The following is a 12,297-nucleotide window of genomic DNA, read 5'->3' on the forward strand; positions in this document are numbered from 1 at the left end:
GTGCTTCCGCTTCAGGCACGATGCGACTGACAGACCCGACCACACCCCTATTCAAAAGTGCACTGCGGCGATCAGGTAGTTGGCATACGGAGGCGCGGCATATATGTGGGACGAATACCTCAACATCGGTGAGACGTCTGCCCTGAAGTGTCTGAAGCATTTCTGTGAGGGCGTCGTTGAAATATTCAAGGAGCAGTATCTTCGAAGCCCTACCCCGACAGACTGTCAGGATCTGATGCAGATGCACGGGGAGAAGCATGGGTTCCCGGAGATGTTAGGCAGCATAGATTGTATGCATTGGGAGTGGAAGAACTGTCCCGCTGCCTGGAAGGGGTTCTACACCACCGGTTACAAGGAAAAGAATCCCACGATGATCCTCGAGGTCGTAGCTGATTATCGGCTGTGGATTTAGCACGCGTATTTTGGGGTAGCCGGGTCGAACAACGACCTCAACGTCCTCAACTCGTCGCCCCTTTTCAATGAGCAGTGCCAGGGCGTCGGTCCGGCCATCAGTTTTGTCACCAACGGCAACCGGCATGATATGGCTACTACTTGGTGGATAGGATATACCCTAGGTGGCCCGTCTTTGTGAAGACGATCAGATGCGCAAATGAGGACAGGAAAGCCTACTTTGCGGAACAGCAAGAGTCGGCGCGCAAGGACGTGGAGCGCGCATTTGGTGTGCTCCAGACTCGATGGGTGGCAATTAGGGGTCCAACGCTTTTGTGGCATGTCAACTGCATTGCTTCTATAATGTACGCCTGTATTATCATGCACAACATGATAGTCGAAGATGAAGGTGTACAACTGACTAATTGGGCCAATGACGATGAAGTCGGTCCAAGCCACAGCGTGGCCACCCCCAACGTACCAAGGGGGGTACCTCACGATGAAGCCGCCCGCCTCCAGGCACATGCTGACATGCGCCAAGTGGATGCGCATATACGACTCCGAAAGGATTTAATTGAAGAGTTGTGGGCGCGGAGGACTGCACGTCGATAGTTTTTTTGGTTTTATGTATTTTTTTATTATGGTATTTTTTTTAATTAATGTAATTTTTTTTATTTTAATGAAATTAATGAATTTTCCCGTATATGTGTCGTATTGTTTAATTCCGCATTTTGTGTTTAATTCCGTAAATTTATTACTTGTTTATTAATAGTGTTGATGATGTGGCTAGCCTATTGCTTTTCCAGTTGCTTGTCCTGATGATGAGTCAGGAGGAATTTTAGTGTTGGATGATGTGGCAGGAGGAGAAATAGGCTAGTCTATGGCTGACCTATTTACCATTGTGGATGCTCTAAAGGATCAATATGTACAATGCAGTTATAGTTACTACCTCCGTCCCCTAAAATTTGTCCTACTTTGATCCGACACGGGTTTTAAAAAAGGTAATAGAGAGTGAGTTGAAAAAATTAGTAGATTGTGAGTCCTACTTTTATATATTAGTTTTATAGTAAAATGTGAGTAGGAAAGAGTTAGTGGAATATGAGGTCCACTACCAAAAATAGTAAAAGTGAAATGAGATAAATTTTGGGGGACGGACGGAAATGAAAAAATGGGATAAATTTTCAGGGATGGACAAGAATAAGAACGTGATAGAAATATAGAAGTTAATTAATCACTAAATTTAGTCAAATTTTTTTTATATCTTACCATCTCCAAAATTACATAGAAAATATGGAGTTTAATATTGTTTGCAATTACATACAATGAATTGATGAAATATCCAACTCGTTTATATGTACGTACATTGTTAATATGACTGAGTAAGTGTTTATAAGTGCATTGTTTGATTTTTAAATATTCTAGATATGAAGAATCAAATGAAACATAAATCCACTATACAACTGTCATGTTAGCATAGCGAGTGCCTAAATAAGGGGATCAAAATGCTTAAACCCCTTAACCCCTACTAAACTTTCTTGTATAGAGTTTTTAAAATTTTATTTACATTGATACACAAAAGTTTTTTAAAAAAAAACAAATTAAAAATATATTTTCGAATAAAATTTAAAAATCACAATTCACATAAGTGACTTTTTCAACACATTATAACAATTTCACTGAAATGGAATTCGCATAAATGTGATATATACGTAAACCGAACTTACAATATATACAATACATAAATAGCCTTTCATTCTTCAACTAGAATCACAAATTAATTCTTCCTTCACCCGAATTCTATAATAATTACTGCCAAACTAATGCGACAAATTAACCTAATTACGACATATAACCAATACTAATTACTTGGCTCTCTCTCGGCTCCGGCCGCATTCCGGCGGCCGAGCACGCGATCGCCGGCGGCAGGCGCCCGCACTTTTTGCACCGCGCCACCTCCAGAATCCTGCGGCACGACGGGCACGACGCGTGCGACGCCAGCCACGTGTCCACGCACGCGGCGTGGAATCCGTGCCCGCACTGCGGCAGCACTCGGATCTCGTCGCCGGCGGCGAACTCCGCCAGGCAAATGGCGCAGTCGTGGAGCTTCGCTGCCGCCGCAATTGCGTCCTCGCCGCCGTAGGTGAGCTTCGGGAGAGACTTCAGGACCTTCTTCTTCACGCCTTTGGTGGCCGGCGGCGGCGAATTAGGATCTCCGCCGACGAGGCGGCGGATCCAGGAGCAGCGCGCGACGGCGACGAGTCCGAGCACGCAGATCAGGGCGCAGAGGAGGGCGGCGAGGATGACTATGAAGTCGGAGTCCATAGATTCGAACGTCGGAGAGGATTGTTGAGACGGCGGCGAGATTGCGCCGCCGAGGAGGCGGGAGGCGCGTGTAGTCATGTAGAGAGAGAGAGGAAGGGAATCGAGGAGAGAGCGAGAGGGGGGCGGAACGGAATTGTGTGTTTGGGTTTATCAGTTTTATATAAGGAAAGTTAGTTACAAAAGTTTAACAAACATTTGAATTTCTTAAAAAAATTTAATGACATTTAAATAATTAACTGATAATGCTACATTGCTACGGGATAAGTCTTGCCGCCGATCTATATACTTAATACATTTTATAATGTTTATTTGGTGAGTATTTATTCAATTTAGTCCGAAGATAAATGTATAGAATTATGATACTCCTAGTATCTCTTACAAATATAATTTTTGAAGGGATACTAATTTTAATGCATAATTAGTATAGATAACTAAAATGTTATTAGTGAATAATGAGTGGCTTATTAATTTTTTTCAAATTAAAAGGTTTATAATTATAATAAACAGATTAAAGAGAAAATATAAGAGAAGGAGAATAGAAAAATAAAATACTCCAGTACTTATACAAAGTAACGGTATCAAGTGAATTGTAATTATACGGATACGGTGGGTCAATTTTAGAAAACCAATATTAACTAATAACTGCCATATATTATGAGGTAAAGAAGCATAATTTATTTGTTTTATGTGATTTTGAAGTTCATTAGTTTGTACAACGAGGGATCTCATTTTGTATCCCTCAACTAAAAAGATTTGACAACTTAACTTTAAGGATTTTTTGTTGCATTCCAAGTTTCCCACTCGAATTTGTAACACATGTTTGTTTGATTTTCACTATTTTTATTTCATGCCTTGAAACATATATCATTGAATTCTTTAGGCATGCCTACACATGAGAATTATTTCAAGAAACCAATGATAATGGAATATAAATTTCAAAAGATGAGTGCATTTCAACCTATCAAGGATTAGAGGACATCAGTGGTCACTATTTAAATGTAAATAATTTTCTTAATGGGTAAATTATGAACAAGAGTGGATTCATCAATTCTCAAATTCAAATTCTTTTTCTACCATAAAAATTCTATTTCGGTAAAGTAGTGACTAAAACATAGTTGAAGAATACATAAACGACAAATTGCCTATGAACAAACTCTAACACGTTTCACAATTTTAAAAATTAGTTAGAGAAATATTATGAGTTTTGGATTTGTGTTCAATTATTTCAAGGTAAATTTTGTTAAATTATATAGTACAAATCTGATATCACAGCCGTACAATCACACGTGAACGCTATCGTTGATAAGTTAATCGTCTATTCATTAAAAAAAAGGGAACATCTTTTTTGGTCCACAAACTTTGCCAAAGTATCATTTTAGGTCCGTGAACTTTGAAAATATCATTTGAGGTCTGCCAACTATGGGTTAATATCAATTGAAGTACCTTTTTACTATTTTCAAGTTTTTCTGGACGAAAATACCCTCAATATCTTTAAGGGTATATATTTTTAATAAACTTATCATATACTCATATTTTTTTATAAATATCTTTACTATATATTTTTGATGAATTTTCTAAATATAATTTGACTTTTAATATTATCACTTAATTTTGTGACATGCAAGAAAAAATCTTTATTCAATTTTTTATTATTAAAAAAAAAATTCTTTATTCAATTTTAAAATTCTTTAATATAAAAAACGGAAGAAACAATTTTACTTACATGTCACAAAATTAAGGGATACTCCCTCCGTCCACGAAAAATAGGACACATAGTGAATGACACATGTTTTAATGTGGAATTGGTAAAATAAGAGAGAATGTGAAAAAGTAAGAGAAAAGTAGTGTTAGTAGAATGTGAGGTCCATATTATTAATAAGAGAGAAGGGAAAAAAAGTAAGAGAGAAGTTGCTGAAAACTTTCTTTTTTTAAACATGGTCTATTTTTTGTGGACAACCAAAAATAGCAAATGTTGTCTATTCTTCGTGGACGGACTGAGTAATATTGAAGGTCAAATTATATTTAGAAAATTCGTCAAAAAATATATTGTAAAGATATTTATAAAAAATATGAGTATATGATAAATTTATTAAAAATATGTAGCCTTTAAGGTATTGAGGGTATTTTCGTCCGAAAAAATTTGGAAATAGTAAAAAGTACTTCAAATGATATTAACCCATAGTTGATGGACCTCAAATGATATTTTTAAAGTTCACGGACCTAAAATGATACTTTGGCAAAGTTCGTGGACCAAAAAAGATGTTCCCTCTTAAAAAAATGATGTTGTTTAGTTAAAAACATCAATAATGTATTGCACGCAGACAATAAATTTTTACTGTGAAATACTTACTTTCTGGAAAACTATTAAAGTTACGGGTCTAACCTAAATTTGTGTAAATTTCATAATTTTTTGGGCAATTTTCCCGTATATACGTCGATGGTAGTTGGATGCAAATTATGTTTTGTTACATGAATTCATGGTCGGCATCACTACGAAGATTTGAGCAACTACTGCACATGCACCTCACAAAATAGTGCTATAAATAAATATTTGCCCATACTTTTCGTCTCTATCTCAAATAATACTTGCTATTCATAAAAGATATTCATTTATTTGACACGTATCACTTCAAAATAGTATTTGAAATATAAAGAGTCATTATACAATTACTACTTGTGTCACAGCAATTCTTATCCAACTAAATCAATGCGGTGAAAATGGATAAAATGTTAGGCAAACTTTTGAGGAATATTTTGTTCTCTCATTTTTGGTATTTTACAAACCATTTTTATACCAAAACGAGTTAAGTGCAATGTACCAAGAAAAAGATTTGTGGATTCAACTATTTTTTTCATTTTTATGTTTGGATAAGGATTGTATATCTTGATGATCACTAGGAATCTTTTATGATGCTTGAGAATAAGACTTGGTGAATTCAACTATTCAAGTGTACTAATTAATGGTTAAGTTTGATGAATCTCGTACTAATTGCAATATTATATGAATTGAATCCATATGTTCTAAAGATTAATATTCAGTGAACTTCACAGATGCCATATAACATAAGGAATAGAGAAGCCTGTTTAAAGAATATTGTGAATTAAAAGTAGTGTACTAAGAAAACTAGAAAGTAAGGTTGAACCAGTTACCAAACTAATTCATTTAAATTTAATTTTTTTTATTGAGCTATGATAATTGGTGCTTAATGGGTAATTTTTGTGTCAATACTTGTAAATTAGTAGTACTATTATTTTGCTTAACAAAAACAATAATAATAGCCATAAAAAATATTAACTCTAACTATTTTAAATGTTCTTTTAGCCTTAATAAAACTTATAGTAGTAGAAATACAAGAAAATAATAAAAAAATAAAAAAAATGAAAGAAGAAAGATGAAAATAGTAAATAATAGTAACACACTCCACTCATTGCCCCTTCCCGAGCCCCAATTGGTCTCGCCGTCGGTCCACGAGAACTAGAAAATTCTACTTAAATTCAGTCTTTCCGAGCTATCGTTGACCTCATGTATGACTACTTCACCCGAGCGACCCCATCTCTGCACACAAGCCAAAAGATATAGGGCAACATATCTAAATTTCGTTTACTTTCATCACATGTAGTATATGGATGAAGTTCTACAAAGCTCAAGGATGTCATGAAAACTTGAAATCAAATAGAGCATGTTGGATAACATTAAAGAAGAATACAGTTGGAAAACCAAATTAATGTGTACATTAAATATTGTGAACCATTGAGAAATGAGATGCTGCACAGAAATATGATAGGGACACAGTAATAATGAAGGGGTGAGACAGAAAGATTGAGATGAGAAATGAAGGGTGGTTTGGGTTAATTTAAGTGATTAAATTTGTGTGAAACTAATCTAATAATTTACAATAGAAATAATAGAAATGAACATATCTAATCTAAAATATAATAATGCATTATAAAATTTGTTGTCTTGTGCATATTTCTATGATTTGATCAACTTTTGAAGTTAATTTCACAAATATCAGTATTTACACATTCTAGTTCAATGCGAGAATACTTCTTGGTGCAATAATTATACAGAAGAAAGCTATGAAATCTAGACAGAACTTTTATCTATTCTATGCCAAACAAAGCAGGTTTCATGTATATCATTCTAATCTAGTCAATAATCTTTCACCCAATTCAAAATGATATATTATTAAATATAAGTTTATAAGTCATGCTTCCAATATTTCCATATCACACAATAACTCCCATCCCAATCAGAAGAAAAATAACGAAAATTTAGATCCTAAATGATTATTCATAAATCTTGCATTCCTCATCTGCTGGGCTAGTCTTGCAAAAATCCTCCAAAGGGTCTCCACTCCCCTCTTCAACACCACTCGGCCACTTGTCTGCCACCAAATGAGCCAAATCCACAACCCTTTGGCTGAAAACATGAAACAATCAATATCACGTATCGATATAAGTAGAGAACTCAAACCACTATATAAGTTTCATGAGCCACGACAGATACTTACCTATATCCCCATTCATTGTCGTACCAAGCAACGACCTTGACCATGTCGTCGCCCATGACCATGGTGAGCGACGAGTCGATGGTGGAGGACACGTCGCTGCACCGGAAGTCCACCGAGACCAGAGGCACGTCGCACACCGCCAGCACGCCGGCCAACGGGCCGTCCGCCGCCTTCCGGAACGCGGCGTTCACGTCCTCGGCCGAGATTCCTTTCTTCGCCACGTTCACCACGAGATCCACCACCGACACGTTGGGCGTTGGGACCCGCAGGGCGATGCCATTGAGCTTCCCCTTCAGCTGCGGCAGGACCAAGGACACCGCCTTCGCCGCGCCCGTGCTCGTTGGCACGATGTTGAGCGCCGCCGCCCTTGCTCGCCTCAGGTCCCTATGTGAAGCGTCTAGAAGCCTCTGCAGTGGGACCCACCAACCTTACCATATATTTATTCATTTAACACATGTTTATACTTAAAACTTTACACAACTATACCTGATCACCAGTGTATGAGTGAGTAGTTGTCATTGTTCCTTTCACAATGCCTACAAAAAATTTAAGGAACTCAATTATTTTTGTAATTTTTTATACTTCTAATTAAAAAATCACATGATTAAATCATACCAAATTCCTCATCCAAAATCTTCACAAAGGGAGCCAAACAGTTGGTGGTGCAAGAAGCATTGCTGCAAGAATTCAAACAAACCATTTCTGTCATCTAATGCCACTTCACTTACGCCTCTAGGTACCTACAAATCTCCTCACCTGATGATATCCGAGACCTCGTGGCCATAGTCCTGCTCGTTCACACCAACGACGTAGGTAGGGATGTCGGCCCCTTTGGCCGGGGCAGTGATGATCACCTTCTTGGCTCCGGCTTGGATGTGCTTGCCTGCTCCCGGACCATCGACGAAAACACCAGTCCCCTGCATTTTCCCCACATTCCAGATAAGCACATAGCTTGTCTAGATTGTCTACATACGATGAAAGAGGTGTGAGGTACATACCTCAATGACAATGTCGATGCCTAGCTCAGCCCAAGGAAGCTTGAGAGGGTCCCTGTTGGAGACAACCTTGATGAGCTTCCCGTCCACGCTGATCGTCTCGTTGTCCACTGCCTTCACCTCGGCCTTGAACGTGCCAAGCATCGAGTCGTACTTGAGCAGGTGAGAAGCCTGCAATGGTTGTGCAAATCAAGACCATATCTATCATCAGCCTTGAAAAAGTTATATTTTGTGTAGTGTGGTCTCACGTTTTTCACGCCACCGCTGTCGTTGACGACCACCACTTCTAGTGGAGAGTCCTTGCGGCCGTGCCAGCAGCGGAGGAAGTTCCTCCCAATGCGCCCGAACCCATTGATGGCGACCTTCAGCTTAGCCACGGTCTCTCCCTTGACAGGAGCTGATCCTGCAGCCTAATCTTGGGCAACAAAGATAGTTAAAAAAACTCCTAATTTTGGTGATCAACCATTTCATTTCAACTGTTTAGATGGATCTTATTCATAATAGTAGCATCATCTAGATCAAGATGCTGGCTGTATCAAATTTTAGGGGCGATACTCGAAGTGATCTATACTCGATTATCGAAGCAAAGGGAGGGGAAAGTACCTTTGGGGAGAGGTGGGCAGCCACTGCATCAAAGAATGAAGCCTCCCTACCATTCTTGTAAAAAGTAACACAACCACTGGATTTGAGACCAGAAAACTCTGCTACTTCAAGCTTCTATACAATCATGAAAAGAATCAAATCAGAATTTATGAAACAAGATCATTGAAGATTGCTCAAGTTATGTAGATCTCAAAAATGGAAGCAAGAAGAGAAAGCTGACCTTTGAGAAGCATTGAGCAGGAGAGGTCTTGGAAGGAAGCTTTGTGAAGGGTAGGATTATTGAAGAGGCCAAAGCTGCATGGGATGCCATTGCTGCAACAACTAAATTCAGATGAAAAATTTACCAACATATATGAAATCCAATGCTACATTTGGGAAAGCATTGTTTTTGTCATGTTGTTGGCTTAGAAATGAAACACATGAGTCAAGACATTGAGTGGTGAGGATGAAATCTTGAGACTGATATTGGATAAGATGGTGCGTTTTGTTGCACCATCAAAATGCATGTGAGCCACAGATTTTGTCACAGTTTCCATTTCTTGATTGCACTTTTTATAGTCTCATTAAACAGATTTTTCAATAGTTACAAATTTCTTCGCTTTGAAATCCTTGTAGCTCTTTCTTACTCTTGAACTTGACGCGTGTGTGTGTGTTTTTAACTAAACTTTACCCCGAAAGATATATAGTAAGAGAGAGATAAATACATAAAGATAGGTTTGTAAGTTTAACTGAAATTGCCAATAAAAGAGGTTATTAGACAGTGTGATTCTCAGACATACATCAGAATGCAGAAAACTAACAGCAAAATAGCACTATCATAAGGCGTCTTAGACCCCGCATTCGTAAAGGGCTGCAAACAAGGGCATCAGTGAAGGGTTGGTGCTGTGAAGGTGTGACCATATGCCTTGAGAGGATAGGTTGTACATGTTTGCCAGTCTTAGATGAGAGCCTCGATGTCATCTGAGTTCACTGCAGCTCCATTTGGTGGCTCTTCTGATCGCAACTGAGTGGATACGTTATCTATGGCATCGTTCAGCTGTGAAATCTTCTCAGCCAGTTTCTTGCGTTGCTTCTGCATATATAACATTTCACAAGAGTGTAAATTAAGAGAAAGAGCAGTGAGGATGATGCCATTGACAGTTGATTCAACCGAAGATGGAAAATCATCAACAGTATCTTAAACACATATAAAGTTTGTCAAACCTTAATTTACTGCACATTACAGATGAAAACAAACTTCAATTTGTTTATTTATTGTTCTAAGAGTGTTTGGAGATTTATCACCAGAAGAATATAGGATATATCTAAGAGCTTCTTAGGCAACAACTATCTTCGCAAACTTTCCCAGACGGAACATCCTTTTGAACGGCGATGTCCACAACTTTGATCCTAATTTATTTTATGGAGATGAATACAAAAGACACCTGCATAAGGAATAACCATACCTCCAAGGCCTTTTCTTCGTCGTAGATAAATTTGGGCAGCTTTTTCATGAGATCCTTTTTGTCAGCTCCAGTTAAAGCCTTGCTGATCTGTTGATTACAGATAGAGTAGCCAGATATCATTATACAATAATCTTGGGCACTCAATGGCAGCAGAAAAAAAAAAGCACAGTTACAGAAAACTTATCAGGCATGTCTTATAGATGAACACGGTAATACAATTTACATTGGGGTGAAAGACTAAGACAACCATGCACGGGAGAAAAACAAATAATAATTCATTGAAATACTTTTGTTTTGATCATCACCTGAGGTGCATAAACACAACCAAGTGTGCCAACAATCAATCCCCCTAAAACAAAGCCACTGACAAAGATGCTTGCACTGCCTGGCCTTCCACCATCACTGCCATAGGATGCATAAAACCAATAAATATATTCAGGGTCACCTCAGAAGCACCTCAAACAATAGTTGGAAAAGTGTAGTCTTCCTATCACTGAACCATTTAATTACTTATATCTTTAATCTACTTCTCCTTATTCACAGTAGGTAACGTATATAGATGATCTTGGTTCTTATTTGGTGCTCATTGTGGAAAATACATATTACATGCAGTATGTTAACAACTTAACATGCATCCAATAAAATTGAAAAAAACTGCACACAATAGCAAGTATAGAGCAACTCAGAACTAATTAATATAAATGAAGTGCAATGCAATTAACAGAGCCTTGATTACAAAACCAAACTACTGACAACAAATTTCATTACTTCCAGATTTAAAGCAATAGTAAGTGAATTTACATACCTATAACTTGCTTGAACAGTGAGTGTCCTTTTTTGGGTGGACAGTCTCCTGTTGCCCTTAAAACTCAAAGCCAAGTTATTGGTTCTCACAAATCGATTAGCAGACTTTGAAGAAGAACCTAGCACAAATAGAAAAGTCAACCAATGTAATAAGGTAATGTCAAGAGGGGGTGAACATCTATGGGAGGTGGGCTATCCTATTTAGCAAGAGTAGTTGAATGATTGGCACAAAATGGCTTCGACATTCATAATTTGACTTTCACGTGTCTAATTCAATCCCATCTCTATTCCTAATAATCCTTCAAAGTAACTGTTATAGTGAAACTAAATACGGTGTACATAAGAGAGCATTTAAATCTGTATGCATATCGATCATATTAGTGAGAATGTGCTTCAACAATGTTGTCAGACCTCCCAGATGAAGAAAATCCCAAATCGGAAAAACGCCACTCAACATATGAAACTAAGGTCAAAAGGTCATTCAAATTACACCTGAAGCCAGAGTGAATTACTCTGTGCCTCTGCGTAACTATCTTCATTAGTTTTGCAAATTATCTCGGTTAAGCTAGTTCCCCACTTCCCCAAACAATATGCTCATCATTAAGTGTTAACTCTTCATATGTGACCCTGTGATTCTTAACAGTAAAGCTATTGTATACAGATATGAACTCAGCATCATAAACATCAGTAACTATGATTTCGGTGAACAGCACAAAAACATCAGTAATCACAACCCAAAATCCAATCGCAAATGTACATAATTTAACTATGACTGCAATTTAACGCCATCAATATCCTATGGCATCATCGAAAATCATTTATACAAAGTACAAATAGGACCTAAAATACCTAATCAATATAGAAAAAAGGAGAGTTGATCTCCGACAGGAACAATTTCTTATTAGAGAATAAACGTTTCATACAATGGCTTCAAAAGCAATGAAAATGTGGAATCTAATAACACTCGGGAAAAACAGCTGATCCGTCGATAATCCAACACCAAAAAACACGGAACAATGAAATAAAAAACGAACTAGCAATTGAAACAAAAAAATCCGTAGATTTACCAGACGATAAATCAATTGCAGGGCTCCTCGAAATCACAAGGGAATTAGATAAAGAAGTCATTCTGAAAATTTTCCAGAGGCAAAGAGTTTGAAATGCGATGAAATCGAGAGGAAAGTGGAGTGAAATAGTGAAACCTTCTTCACCTTGCGTTGTCTT

At 37.6% G+C, this 12,297-nt stretch overlaps 2 protein-coding genes and 1 pseudogene across 2 annotated transcripts; all 3 read right to left on the bottom strand.

The window, feature by feature from the left end:
- Positions 1–2,067: 2,067 nt before the first annotated feature.
- LOC125223364 (RING-H2 finger protein ATL8 pseudogene) lies at positions 2,068–2,856 on the bottom strand (annotated as a pseudogene).
- Positions 2,857–6,874: 4,018 nt separating this feature from the next.
- Positions 6,875–9,233, bottom strand: LOC148933850 (glyceraldehyde-3-phosphate dehydrogenase B, chloroplastic-like). The gene is made up of 9 exons (XM_089063228.1): positions 9,045–9,233; positions 8,825–8,938; positions 8,470–8,631; positions 8,225–8,392; positions 7,983–8,143; positions 7,842–7,903; positions 7,713–7,762; positions 7,227–7,633; positions 6,875–7,135 (listed from the first exon to the last, which is right to left on the bottom strand). Exons 1-9 carry the CDS (start codon positions 9,132–9,134, stop codon positions 7,003–7,005), a joined length of 1,347 nt encoding a protein of 448 aa, XP_088919354.1. The 5' UTR covers positions 9,135–9,233; the 3' UTR covers positions 6,875–7,002.
- A 304-nt stretch (positions 9,234–9,537) lies between these two features.
- Positions 9,538–12,297, bottom strand: LOC148933851 (uncharacterized). The gene is made up of 5 exons (XM_089063229.1): positions 12,141–12,297; positions 11,075–11,192; positions 10,575–10,671; positions 10,270–10,356; positions 9,538–9,896 (listed from the first exon to the last, which is right to left on the bottom strand). The coding sequence occupies exons 1-5, from the start codon at positions 12,199–12,201 to the stop codon at positions 9,762–9,764; spliced, it is 498 nt and encodes a 165-aa protein (XP_088919355.1). The 5' UTR covers positions 12,202–12,297; the 3' UTR covers positions 9,538–9,761.

The sequence above is a fragment of the Salvia hispanica genome, chromosome 1, assembly GCF_029641045.1.
Source record: "Salvia hispanica isolate PSC_SH4W2 chromosome 1, Shi_PSC_v1, whole genome shotgun sequence".
In the NCBI taxonomy this organism is placed as follows: Eukaryota; Viridiplantae; Streptophyta; class Magnoliopsida; order Lamiales; family Lamiaceae; genus Salvia; species Salvia hispanica.

Excerpts from the sequence above, each read along its gene's own strand:
- LOC148933850 (XM_089063228.1), bottom strand. The coding sequence starts at position 9,134 with ATGGCATCCCATGCAGCTTTGGCCTCTTCAATAATCCTACCCTTCACA. Across the intron at positions 7,634-7,712 it reads ACTCATACACTGGTGATCAG|AGGCTTCTAGACGCTTCACA; the intron begins GTATAGTTGTGT and ends GTCCCACTGCAG. Across the intron at positions 7,136-7,226 it reads GACAATGAATGGGGATATAG|CCAAAGGGTTGTGGATTTGG; the intron begins GTAAGTATCTGT and ends TCATGTTTTCAG.
- LOC148933851 (XM_089063229.1), bottom strand. The coding sequence starts at position 12,201 with ATGACTTCTTTATCTAATTCCCTTGTGATTTCGAGGAGCCCTGCAATT. Across the intron at positions 11,193-12,140 it reads TGCAATTGATTTATCGTCTG|GTTCTTCTTCAAAGTCTGCT; the intron begins GTAAATCTACGG and ends TATTTGTGCTAG. Across the intron at positions 9,897-10,269 it reads ACGAAGAAAAGGCCTTGGAG|AAGCAACGCAAGAAACTGGC; the intron begins GTATGGTTATTC and ends TTATATATGCAG.